General features: G+C 45.4%; 1 protein-coding gene across 1 annotated transcript; it reads left to right on the plus strand.

Moving 5' to 3' along the window:
- The first annotated feature begins 266 nt into the window (after positions 1-266).
- On the plus strand, positions 267-13,189 carry vsnl1a (visinin-like 1a). The gene is made up of 4 exons (XM_086099763.1): positions 267-539; positions 3,543-3,709; positions 9,612-9,827; positions 11,193-13,189. The coding sequence occupies exons 2-4, from the start codon at positions 3,548-3,550 to the stop codon at positions 11,388-11,390; spliced, it is 576 nt and encodes a 191-aa protein (XP_085955889.1). The 5' UTR covers positions 267-539; positions 3,543-3,547; the 3' UTR covers positions 11,391-13,189.
- The last annotated feature ends 19 nt before the right edge of the window (positions 13,190-13,208 follow it).

The raw sequence follows: 13,208 nt of genomic DNA on the forward strand, positions 1-13,208 counted from the left end.
TTAGCAGCTAGCTTGAAATCGCTTCTCGGTCGAGAACCAATTGAGTGGCGCCAAACTGGTGCTGAGGAAACGTGATGTCAGTGTAGAAGCAGTTTTAAAGGAAGCTGGTGTCATAGTCGATGTCTGGTGTCCAACTGGCAATTATTTACTAAGATTTGTTGGCGAAAAGGCTGCTTCGTGCCATTTCATGTCAGGCGCAGCCTCAGGAAACGACGTACACACACGCACACACATCGGAGAGATAAGCGCATCTCTCCCTCTCTCCCTCTGCGTGTCTCTTGCTGAGTGCATCACGACAGTGTGCGTTTAGCAGCATCATCCTACGCACCTGCACCGCTCCCGATTAGGCTCGAGTACAATACAATACACACACACAAAAGAAAGGACGGAGAAAAAGAACGATAGAAACCAAGAAAAGACAAGCTTTTGGCTCGACTAAGGACGCTTCTTTTTCTTCTTCTTTTTTTTTTGTTTAAATTGCCCTCGCAGTTTTGAACCTCTCCAGACGTTAGCTCGGACTTCCCTCAGCGACTTTTCAGGTAGGATGTCATTCATTCTTTATTTGCACAATTAGTTTTTGACATGCTATTATTTAATGTTTACCTGCATGATGCGACCGAATGCGTCATCCCCTCTTTCCATTGGAGTAACGGTTGGATGATTGCCTCACATTGACATCAAAATAACAGAACGCGTCCCCAGACCATGTATAGTTAATGCAGGAGTTTTGCTCACAAAAATTGCGAGGGGATCTCTTTTCACACGTCCCGCGGTGTTCTGATTCAACCACAAAAGTGACGAGAATGCTTGACTACCGCTCTAAATGATTAGAAATCGTATCCTGTCATGCCATAATCTGCAAGTTGCAACTCTGTGTGGTTACGTTCGTGCGCGTGCGACACAGGGATGAAGATGGAGACCAATTGTTTTCCATAACCTACATCACTCCATCTGCCACTTCTTTTTTTGCCAACCAGTACAGGTTGACCACACCTCCTCATCTTCTTTCATAATGATGGCACTCTTGCTCAGCCTGCATGCTGACAAGACATAAAGATTCGCACAGCACTCACGCCCACGCACAAGTGCATGAAACATATGTTTCAAATGCACCGTCAGCCCACATTGTCCAAGCTGATTTTCCTCTCCTGCCAGGGCTCCTTCTCAAGGTCATCCCCTGGAAGCGAATGATGGTAAGGGAGACGGTGTTATGTAATAGCCATCCCACCGCCCGACTGTGGGGCCGGTCTGCTGCACGTTGTTCACGAGGGATGTTAGATCAACCTTATGTCTTCATATCCGCATACATGCTGACGACAGTACGTCATTGTCTTTTTGTCTAGTCTCAAGGGTTTGGAAGACAAAAAGTTATTTAGTCCTGAGTCATTGTCGTCGGCTCTTCTGCATTTCTCACTGACTTGGACTCTAAAGCCCATTTTCATAACTCAAATAAATAGAGAATTGTGAACATTATGGACAGTCATAAATGACTGAATAAGCCACTCAGGAATCATTTTTGGTCACTTTGACAAGTTAAAATAGACACCACATGACTCAACTCCAGTATGGGATGATTAGTCTTGTAGTCTTGGTCATGAACGAGTTTTAGATTTTTAATAACTGTCACGATAGAAAAGAACATCCATCCATCCATCCATTTTCCGAACCGCTTGATCCTCACTAGGGTCGCGGGGGGTGCTGGAGCCTATCCCAGCCGTCTTCGGGCAGTAGGCGGGGGACACCCTGAATCAGTTGCCAGCCAATCGCAGGGCACACAGAGACGAACAACCATCCACGCCCACACTCACACCTAGGGACAATTTAGAGCGTCCAATCAACCTGCCATGCATGTTTTTGGAATGTGGGAGGAAACCGGAGCACCCGGAGAAAACCCACGCAGGCCCGGGGAGAACATGCAAACTCCACACAGGGAGGCCGGAGCTGGAATCGAGCCCGGTACCTCTGCACTGTGAAGCCGACGTGCTAACCACTGGACTACCGGGCCGCCAGAAAAGAACATGTCTTCCAAAATTCATCATCGAAATGAAATAAGAAGTGTCTGGAAATTCACGAGAAATGTTCCTCATTTGCAACCTTAATCCCTATTGTGCATTCAAGACATTGCTTGAATACCTCCATAATCCGAATGCACTAGCAGTGAGCAGCTCATCACTCGTTAGGAGGCATTTCAATTGTCTGCTTTTTGTTTCCCACACGACGTACAAACCAATTAAGAACTTATCCGGTTAAACGGCAAACAGCAGCCGTGATTCAGCTATGACGCCTGCGTTGTGAATCAAGAGGAAAGTGAGTGTGCGCGTGTAAGTGTGCGTATGCGCTTGCGCGGGCCCTGAAAAAAAAAAAGTGTATTTGCTCGCGCAGATCGTCACATCTTGCCGAGGGTTGTTTTAATCTGAACACCGACAAGAAGAGGAATCATATGTAGAGACATCGAAACAATGAACCGAGATGACTGACACCCCCCAGTAAACAGTAGAACCTCTCAGGACCTTGTTTGGAATGATCTGTTGCAAAATCAAAACTATTAATATGACTTGACGGTAGTACAAGATGAATATGATCTGTGGGGAGAAAAAATCTGCAGTCTCTAATTGGAGAAAAACAATAAATCTGAGACAGAAGTCGTGGCTTACGAGGTGTCAGTCATGTGTTGTACGCCCGCAGCCACAACCCAGAGGCCTCATGGGAAAATAAAACTTTCAACAGATAGCATTTAGTGCGACAGGAACCCTCCTTTGCAATTTCCAAATCAGGTGCTTTTCTCGGGTCATAAGAGGTCAACACGAGGCTACGTTGGTGCCCCGACTTTGAGTGCGCCCACGGCTCCCTATTTCATCGATCAATTTAGAATGATATTATATCACTTGCATGGAATTGATTGTTGATAGTCTTGCAACTACTGTGGCACGATCGATCGCACAGCCAACAGAGGCGATGTGGATTCAGTCGCGACGAGACACAAAAGAACACAAATCCATACAGACTATTTGTGAAATTCATGTGAAATCGTTCAGCTTTGTGCACAAAAGGAAAGCAAAATTACAACATTGACAATATTCAAGAAATTTATGCAACTGGAATTGGGTCCATCACTGCCCATCTGAGGTACAGCATGACGTTGATGATTCAGATGTCTTGCCATCATTTGTTGTATTTTTTATTTTTATTTTTTAATTATCCTAACTTGAAAACCAAGAAAATCCGAGTTAATATTGCAGTTCTGACTGAACGGATTTCTGAGTGCTGTCTTCTAAAAATGAAACAAACTATCAAATAAAACGATCAAAGAAAGCGAGAAAAGCTGGACGTCTCACTGCTGACCTCACTATTAATAAACACAAACTCAGCCGGGGACTATATTCAAACACGTTTCTGCCTCCTCTGAGAACACACAAAAGTTTTTTTTTTTTTAACTTTGGTTACACGATCAGAGTTCTCCAGAAATCTGTTTTCACGACGGATGAGTCACTCTTCTATTTTGGTGATCAGAGATGATGTCTTGTGTGTGCGTGTGCGCGCAGGCAAAATGGGGAAACAGAACAGCAAGCTGACCCCCGAGGTGATGGAAGATCTGGTGAAGAACACAGAATTCAATGAACATGAGCTGAAGCAGTGGTACAAGGGTTTCCTGAAGGACTGCCCCACCGGCCGTCTTAACCTCGAGGAATTCCAGCAGCTCTATGTCAAGGTGACTCACACAGATCAAGGTCATATTGATCATCCAGCTTTCCACTGTCATCATGTGATTGACCCTGACTGATTCCCTATCACATGATCGGTTTGGGACATCCCCCGTCAAAAATGCATGACATTTGTCCCTACGCTCATTTCGCCACCACTACGCTGAGCACAAAGGACACAATACGGGAAGAATGATCATTCTGTTAATTATAAATTGGGGATGTTAGATAAGCGCTTCTTGCCTGGTCCCATTCGCCGCTGCTGTAACCGGGCAGAAAACCAACCAGTGATGTTAATGATGACGTTAATATGGAGCCTACTGTATCTCATCAAGCAGCGGGTGTGAATTATTCAATGACTTAATTTCCTTTCGTCTTGTAAACAGCGACCATTTCACAATTAAACTGGCAACATGACAAAATAACAACTCTACAAATTTCAGCCCTCACAAGTGGGAGGGTTCCTTCCAGAAAAAAATGAATGCTATTTGTTCACTGGCGGGGGGGGGGGGGGGGGGGGGGCTTTTCTGAGGAAACTCATTTGTATGGAGTAAGAAATGTAAAGTTACAATTTTCAAAAGTGAATTCAAGCGCAGCGTAATATTGCACGAGAAAACGAATGGTGTGCAAATGCAGAGTGAGATGACGTTTGCCTTGAATCGCATGATGTACAATTCTTCGGAGTTCAGATGTCAGCCTGCATTGTGTGGAGTGCAAGAATAAGCATTAATCTTTTATAGCCGGTGCCAGGAAATGCCAGAGGGTGCTGCAGTTACATAAGACCCTCCTGCACGGGCACTGAGGTCACAAGTGCGCTTCCTTTAAATGCCAATAGAGCTCACGCATCAGCTCCCAGACAGAAAAGAAAGAGACAACTTTTGCTGCAAGGCCTTCAAGCTTTCAATTGAAAAAGTCCCAGCACAGTATCAGACACCACCTGAAATTTCCACTTTGCCCCATTGTTCTAAAAAAAAGCCACCCAAAATCGATACTAAATAGAAGAAACGATCGGCGACATCCCCACGAAAACTCTGACGCGGACTTGAGTGGTCCTGTACGTTAGAGGGAAAACCCCATGATTGACGCACTCTTGTGTTTCTAGGCAACAGTGAATCCTCGATAGGACTTTATTTAAATCCAGCAAGTCGATAAGTGGAAAAACGGTCTGCATTGACCTCACATAAACAGGATTCATTGTTCCTGTGAAGAGTGACTACATGTGTGTGTGTGTGGGGGGGGGGGGGTATTTGGTTGGAGCAGTGTCGCTCGAAAACAGGAAACCAAGGGGCAAAGACAGGAAAAGTGCGCTCTTACTGTATGTGTGCATTATTTATTGGTCATTGACTCTGTCGGAGTCATGCGACACAGCAATGAGAGATCCGTCGCGTTACGGCGTGAGCGCCCGTCTCCTCTCTGTGCATGCATGTGTGAGATTTGGTGGGGTCACACCTGCGCACTCCCATCTTGCCCCACTGTGCTCATTTTTTTTGCTTTTTCTTCTCAGCGCCGTTTGGTCTGCGCAGAAGGGCAAATTGCCCTTTTTTTGTATTTTTAATATGTTACATGACATCCAGCATTTGAGTTTCATCAGCTCCATATATGACAGACAGAACTTTTGAATTATGCAGCTCAGTCAACAAATCAACAGTGTTTCGATGTTCAATGTTTGAAGTGATATTTAAGTGGTTCAGGATCATCATTAGGGGTTTAAACTATTAATATAATAATAAAGGCAGTTCTGAACGATGGAAAGGAGAGAGTCAATCATATTAGTAATGAATCGTAGCGTGGAAATTAGCATAGGTTCTCTGTGATTTTCGCCTGCAGTTCAAAAACGTACGCGCATTTGAAATCCGTGTAACTGGTTTGAGCGTGACGAGTGTGAACGGGCAGGAGAAGTGGACTTACAAACGGTTGAATGGCTGCATGCCACAAAATGATTTGCACATGAAATGATGTGAAAACATGCCGGTCGATGGCACAGAATGGAAAAACTTTGAAGGACTTACGTAGTGCTGTCGGTGACACCGGTGCAGCCAAAATGGATGGGCGGCTTGGGGTGGCAATTCATTCACTGAGGCGCTTCCACGTCAGCGTGTGAAATTTCACATCCCAGACACATCAGCGCCGTTGGAAGTCATTTGGAATAGGAGCTGCCGATGCTTCCCTGGTCGGTGCATTAAATCACTTTGGCTCTTGCATCATTGCATTTTACTGCTGTGGGTGCTTTTGTTTGTAGTTGTTTGGCCATCTTGAATTGAAATGTCAGTGTAGCCACCTGTTGGTCACAAACAGATCAACCATGACAATGCGTACAAACTTTCCACACCCATCAACACAGTGGAATCCATCCACACATCGCAAGTTATTCTTGGGTCAGCGGGCCCATGTGTCTGTGTGTGCGTGCCGTGATTGTGTGAGTGTGTGCGAGTAATCGACAAAAGCGATGACGCAAAGGTAGCTGGCAAGACAGCCAGATGTTGACATCATCTGGCCCATCGCCTGTGTCAGTGAGGGAACATGGAAAAATGACAGCATGAAACCTATTACGGTGACAAACTGTTTGCAGAATACTGTATTTGGAATATGCCGCATGTATTCATACGTTGCCTGCCATTTATTTGCTCATTGGGACACAGATGATAATTCACACTCATCCGTAGATGCATTTTTCGTCTCGCTTTTTCCTGGAGCTGGAGCTTGTTACAACCTACTGTGGTACGATGGTGAAAGGCAACATCGTGGACTGGTCGCCAGTCAATCGCGGGGCACATCTAGCGACAAGCATCCACATTCAAATTCACTCAGACATCACCGAGTGGGAAATGAGCAAACGCCGCCTGCACAGAATTCAAGACGAGCGAATCACTACGAGAGTGACTCATTCACACTCATGGACCGAGCGTCCAAGATTTGGGACTTTGATTCCCCCAAATCGGCACGCGTTGTAACTGTGAGATTCGAATGTGAGAAGCTCCCAAGTTATATTGAATGATCTCTTCTCAACGGCAGTAATGTAAAATCCAAAATATAATTTTCAAATTCATGCTTCCGTGGTGGATTGTTGAGGTTAAAGGCTCATTTAAAACCCATGAAGAAAAAGCGCTGCACGCATTTTGTTTCTATGACATGCCCAACCGAGAACCTCAGTTTGCCCAAATGTACTGTACTTTCCATTGATATCTTCCTCCATTTTTTCTCTCCTCACTCACTCGTATGTCACATCATGGTGGAGGCGTTTGTGTGGCTCGTGACCTTTGTCACCTCTACGGCCCGAGCTGTTGTGCAGCTCCTTTTTGGATGTCCAACAGAAGACTCAAGTTCTCTAATTAACCTCACATACGGTAGCTTAGGTCAACCTCAAACTATAATGAATGTTTCTATCTTTACAATCTAGTTGCAACTCACTTCCCTTACACACTTTTGGGAACAGTGACTTGCCAATCTAATCAGAAAACACAGCACGGTAAGGCACTAAGGTAGGACAATAGTTGCAGTCCATCACAAAATCGGCATCTATGCATAGACACAAGCAAAGACAGCGCATGGAGTAGACTGTACATCCGATGAACACCATTATGGATTTATGCATGTCGTCACAACCACGGAGGAAGTCGAAAGGCACGGTGGCGCTGTGTAAATAATGCAGCCACATCATGGACATCCAGCAAAAGCAGGATACGAGGTTGCGTGTCACTGTTGCATCACATCACACGCTTACGCGTGAATTCTCAGTCGGCCCTCTCTCGCTTCCTCTCCTCTCTGGCATTGCCTTTTGTGCCGGAATATGCGCGAGAAGGTTGCAGGCTGATGAAAAAGGCGGTCTCACCTCCCTCGCGGTCGCGTATGCTGCCGAGCAGACTGCGTCACAACGAACGGAGAGTAAACCCCGGGTTCACCTGCCAAAGCTGGCAGCCGAGCCGTGAGTGACAGTCTGCTTGTTGGCCGCCCGTTTATAGAACGCAGTCATCACATTCGGAGGCAGGAAACGGCGACGGTGTGAATATTGCGCACCTTTGTCTGGTTGTTCGCTTGATAAATGCAAAAAATGAAAATGTGATCATACAGACAAATGTGCAACGTTGAGCGTGTCGTGTCTGCAGAATCCGAGCGCACTGGAGTGGAAGTGTGCGTTTGCACGAGCGTCGGTTTGTGTGGACGTTGGTGTACGGACCCCGGAGCCTTGGAAGCAGTGGCAACAATAGCAGTGTGCCGACTGAGTTTTAGCCTCAGCCTTGCATGTCACCGAGGGTTTACGTAAGACGGAACGCAGGCTCCGTCCCTCTCACGCGGACTCACTCGAACACACACAATCGCACACTGTAAATATCCCCCGCCGTGGATGATGCATATTCTGTATTCCCGTGCTCTGTCCCTCCCGCGCTTCTGTGCGAAAAGAAAAGAAAGCGATCTCAACCGTGAGCGCGGTCGGCCTGCGGTGCTGCTGGCTACTCCAAACGGGCTTCACTGCACCCGACAATCTTAGCAAAAGGAGGCATGAGACAAAGGGATTTTTATTTTACGCAGCCCTCTGGCCACACACAAGACTGACAAGGAGCAGAGGAAACAACCGAGAGTTGGACTGTGGTTTATATCGCAGAGCAACAAAAACAAAGTACATAGCTCTGACGTTCAACTTTTGTGCTTACCTTTTGGCTTTGACAGGATAGCAGGTAGTATTTCTGACAGTGTCGTCCGACAGCTGGACAGCAGCCGTTACTTGAAAGGGGCTCTGGATATTCGCCCCGTTTTCTCGTCATCTCATGGAGGGCGTTTCATCAGTAAATTTGCCCAACTATTTGTGAAGAGGATGGGGATAGCCTTGCTGCCGCGCCTGAAATTCAATTTTGTTTCTGAAGCACCAACTCCAAATCAATCATCTTCCATGTAAAGCGGGTTCAAGACCAAGGTCATCACATGTTCCTTTCCACTTTTAATAACGGATTTCAAAAGCTTCCTTAATTTAATGACCACATTCAAGCAAGCGGGGAAGATCAAAGACAATGCATTCATTTCTGCAAGACGAGCACAGTGAAGGGAGGACATTTTCACCCATTCAAATTGGAGATAGCTTTCATTTGTGAGGGATTATTTAAAAAAAATCGATTTATTTGACAATCTGGCTCCAAACGATCCTTTTTAGTTCCCAGATAACCGCTGTCGAATATAATCCAGTTACATGCAATCTGCAACTCCCCAAACTGCAACAGAATGCGCATAGAATAACTAAATCGCCCCCTTTGAAATCCTGACCCTTGCGAGCTCATCACTGGAAGCTTTTAAGCTGCAAGATGTCTGTCCAGCTTAGCCGTTATCTGAGGAGCGGCAAGCAAACAAAAATGTGGATCGGGGGGTGGCTGCTGAGGGGGTTATTTTCAACCCAAACTTGCTAAATCCTTTTCTCACTTCCTGATGAGCTTCTTTGTGCGGTTTCACCAGAGTGTGCGCTCCATCGTGGATTGAATCATGCATCCGTTCTTCGACGTTGCATCCGGTCTGTGAGAAATGGCTTTCACTGAAGCGCGACTCGTCAAGTGTCGCTTCCTTTGCCTCCCTCTGCCAATCAGAGTGTTTGGATGAGCACCAGTGCCAGCTTGCAGCCTGATTAGAGAGGCTTTAATGTTCTGCTTAACAACAGCGCGCGTATGTGTTCTCCAGAGCGGCCCGCGCCAGGCTCGTACTATCCGCTGATGTTAGCTCTCATCGAGGCAGCCGTGTCCTCATAAACTCTGGCATTTGACTTGTAAGCCCGACATTTATTTATCCACACCAACAATAATTTATCCGTCTCATTTATAATTGGAGGTCTTTGCCTCATGCAGACGGTCCCTTCTTTAACCACATCAGCTTTCTGCATGGCCTCTTCGATCATAACAGTAATACACACCTCCACCTCTTTTTGCCTTCTAGTTCTTCCCTTACGGTGATGCATCCAAGTTTGCCCAGCACGCCTTCCGGACCTTTGACAAGAATGGCGATGGCACCATCGACTTCAGAGAGTTCATCTGCGCGTTGTCCATTACATCGCGGGGCAGTTTTGAGCAGAAGCTTAACTGGGCCTTCAACATGTATGACCTGGACGGAGATGGCAAGATAACACGGGTGGAGATGCTGGAGATCATCGAGGTAGAAAGTCTCCTTCACACTTTTGCAGCACATTACGTGCAGAAACTATCGTACTGACATGTACCATTTCAAAATGCCCTCCAGACTCCCATTCTTTGTCTGTGTCATCGGTGAATTGTGCATGAAACAAACTGGGAATGAGAATAATAGTAATAATAATAAAAAAAGACAATATATGGCAACAGCTCTGATCGCAAGCAGCAAATGCTAACAACTTCCAGTGGTGCAGATCATGCGCCACCGTAGGTTAAAGGTATTCTTTTTTTTTTTTTTGTGTGTGAAAATGAACCTGATCGGATGCTTAGGGTGCAGTGTGTACTAGCACAAAAATATATATCAATAACACGCACACAGATACACAAACCTTTTTTTTTTCCTCATTGACCTCTACACCCCGCGCAATCGACTGGTTGGGCACCGTACAGCAAGGTTACAAGCGGAGCATAATAAACTAGATTGTGCAGTGGCACGAGAGGACACGCTCAGTTACCGATTGTGGTTGCCTCCACAAAAATATTGAAATCAACTCGTCTTCCCTCAGTTTTGTTCTTTGCCATGGAGACATTGTGTGCAAAGACTGAGTCACGGACAATGAGACAGGAATGCTTAAACAAGGGAGCCCGTCGGTATGAGTCATCGTATTCGCCCGTTGGGCATCTTGGATCTTGCTGGCCAATTCACACATTTCCTTCCAGCCTGGGGCTTTTTTGTCTGTGAGCTCCTAAAACAAGCAAGAGCAAAATAAGGGAAGGTGTGAACCGTTCACTGTGAGTTTTCATTGGCCTGTACCGCCTCCTAGAGAATGGAGGCGTAACAGCTGGTGTTCATCAACAAATGGCATCAGAGGGACAACCTTCACCAAGGTTGGGCAACTTAAGCAATGGAGGGGCAGACACGGTTTTCATCAGGGGTAGTTTGAATGGCAAAAGATGGCGCTTTTTCCGACTGGAACACATTCTTCTCGACTCATTCTTGTAGCTTCACATCAAACAATTCTCCACAAATGTGGAATATTTTACCTCTCCGAATCTGATGATATCATCAGTCATGCTCTCTGGCTGGCCGCCCTCCGTTTCGCTGAGGTGCCTTTTTTTGGCCCGCCTTGCAAGATCTCAATCAATCAAAGTCTGAACACCATTTGAATTACTTATACCTGAAAGACAAAGTACAAACAAAATATTCGCTATTCAACACTTACTACAACTGTGCAGAAACGCAAGTAGGCCTATTTGTAGACGAGCAATTTAAAAAGAACAGTTTCCATCATGTCTCCATTAACTGAATTATTAATTACAGAGAGCAGCACTGAAAACGAAAATAGAATGAACGTGGAGTCGGCCTCCTCCTATATCTCCCTCCTTGCAGGCAATCTACAAGATGGTGGGCACAGTGATCATGATGAAAATGAACGAGGACGGGCTGACGCCCCAGCAGCGGGTGGATAGGATCTTTTCCAAGATGGATAAGAACAACGACGACCAGATCTCGCTGGAGGAGTTCAAAGAGGCGGCCAAGAGTGACCCGTCCATCGTATTACTCCTGCAGTGCGACCTCCAGAAATAAGGTGAACGGCGAGCGGAGCAAACCCCGACACGACGCCACCGCCGCTGCCGCCACGGACTGCACAGAAAGAATTTCATGTTCCATTCAGTTTGCAGCTATTTCCACTGAAAAACAACAGAAAAAAAAATTGCTTGGACTATCTTTCAATGGATCTTGCTTCTTGTGTTTGAAACACTCGTGTGCATGAGAATGTCATTTGCTTCAACAAAAAATAAACACACAATGCAATGACACACAGACACACATGCAACACACAATATGCCACTGTATATGAATACCACGCACAAGTAATAATGATATATAAATATATATTTAAATTATTTAAAGATCAGATGCCAAAATGTGAAGTGTGCAATGTTTTATTCTCTCCAGTTTCATTGTATTGGAGCGTCAATGATGTGCTGCACTGGATTTGCCGCTATACTCTCTTTGTTGTTCAACTGATGCTAGCTGTGCGTGTTTGCTCAAGTCAACCAAACCAAATTCCTTCTGGTAATGCATCTGCCTCTATCCTTCAAATATTAGCTCTAGATAATAAAACAGAGAGGCGGTTTCTTCGGCGTTTCCTTCTCAGACATGCTTGTATTGTCCGTGAAAAGAAATATATGACTACAAAACATAACAAAACAAAAAAAAAAAAAAAAGGGAAAAAAGTAACTGTAGTTCATTTGCATGCCTTTAGGTTCTGCCTTAAAATTCTCGTCATTTTGCGTCCTGGGATCCGAGACAAGAAAGCCTTATAAAAGTTGATACCGGCGAGGAAAGCATTTTTTACCCCAAAGTGTGGGCAACCGCATTATTGTGGGATGTCCTTTTGCGTTTGAGCCTCCCCCGACTACTTTCACCATGGGTGCATGCGTCCTTGTAGGGTAGCTGGAGTAGATGTCGCTAAGAACCTGACCTTGAGCATCAAAACAAACCATTAGAAAATTGCATGCCATTGATTAGAGGAGACTTGAAGGGAGAAATGAATGACACGGCAGGTGTCAAACGGGCAAGTGTGAGTTCACCCCAAAACTTCCTTAATCAAGGATCAATCAGTTAATTGATTCCATTTTCAAGATTAACATTACAAGATGGCCAAAACCAACATTCAATCCCGCATCACTGTGTTCTTCCCCATTTTAAGAATCTATTAATTGCTTATTTTGCCCATTAGTCGTTCCAAGCATTAGTTTCAACTTCATGAGCATCAAGACCTTGCAGGTTGCATATCACTACAAATAACCGAGTAGAAGAGAATTAGGTCTGCATTTCCACTCCTAGTTTTTCCCCCCCTGAGTCAGAGTGCTAACAAGTGAGTTTCATTGAAACAGTGGGAAAAGGTCAGCCCTTCAAGTAGAGCCGCGTTAAACAATTTACCCACTGTCAAAAGTCAACCTTTTTGTACTTTTTTAATACCCCTATGCCGCTTTCATTTTGTGAATGCAAAGTAGCCCGTGTCGCAAAGGTCAGTGAAAGCGCGGGGTCTCGTAAGAGTGCCCATCATGACCTCTCAGTGAATAAGTCCACCCTGCCCACATCACCGCCCGCTTTAACTTCACACAGCCGAGTGTTTCATCAGCAAAACGTGTCACACACAGCAGTGTTTCTCAGCAGCAGTCTTCTTTTCACAAACGTTTTTGTTGTTGGGGTGGAAGAATGTTTCTAACTCCATGTCTGTTCATCAAGATGCCAAATATAAGCAACGGGCAAGTGTGTGTACAAGGATTCTTTTGTAGCATGTATTGTGTTCCTGACGACATGGCTGCACTACACCCTGTGTTGTGATTTAATCTAATAAAAGGAACTTGATGGGCTCTTTCGCCTCTCTTGCTT

This window comes from Hippocampus guttulatus, chromosome 20 (assembly GCF_054856545.1).
Source record: "Hippocampus guttulatus isolate MCC_2025c chromosome 20, RoL_Hgut_1.0, whole genome shotgun sequence".
In the NCBI taxonomy this organism is placed as follows: domain Eukaryota; kingdom Metazoa; phylum Chordata; class Actinopteri; order Syngnathiformes; family Syngnathidae; genus Hippocampus; species Hippocampus guttulatus.

Coding starts and splice junctions, on each gene's coding strand:
- vsnl1a (XM_086099763.1), top strand. CDS start 3,548: ATGGGGAAACAGAACAGCAAGCTGACCCCCGAGGTGATGGAAGATCTG. Junction 3,710..9,611: donor TCCAGCAGCTCTATGTCAAG/GTGACTCACACA, acceptor TTTGCCTTCTAG/TTCTTCCCTTACGGTGATGC. Junction 9,828..11,192: donor AGATGCTGGAGATCATCGAG/GTAGAAAGTCTC, acceptor CCCTCCTTGCAG/GCAATCTACAAGATGGTGGG.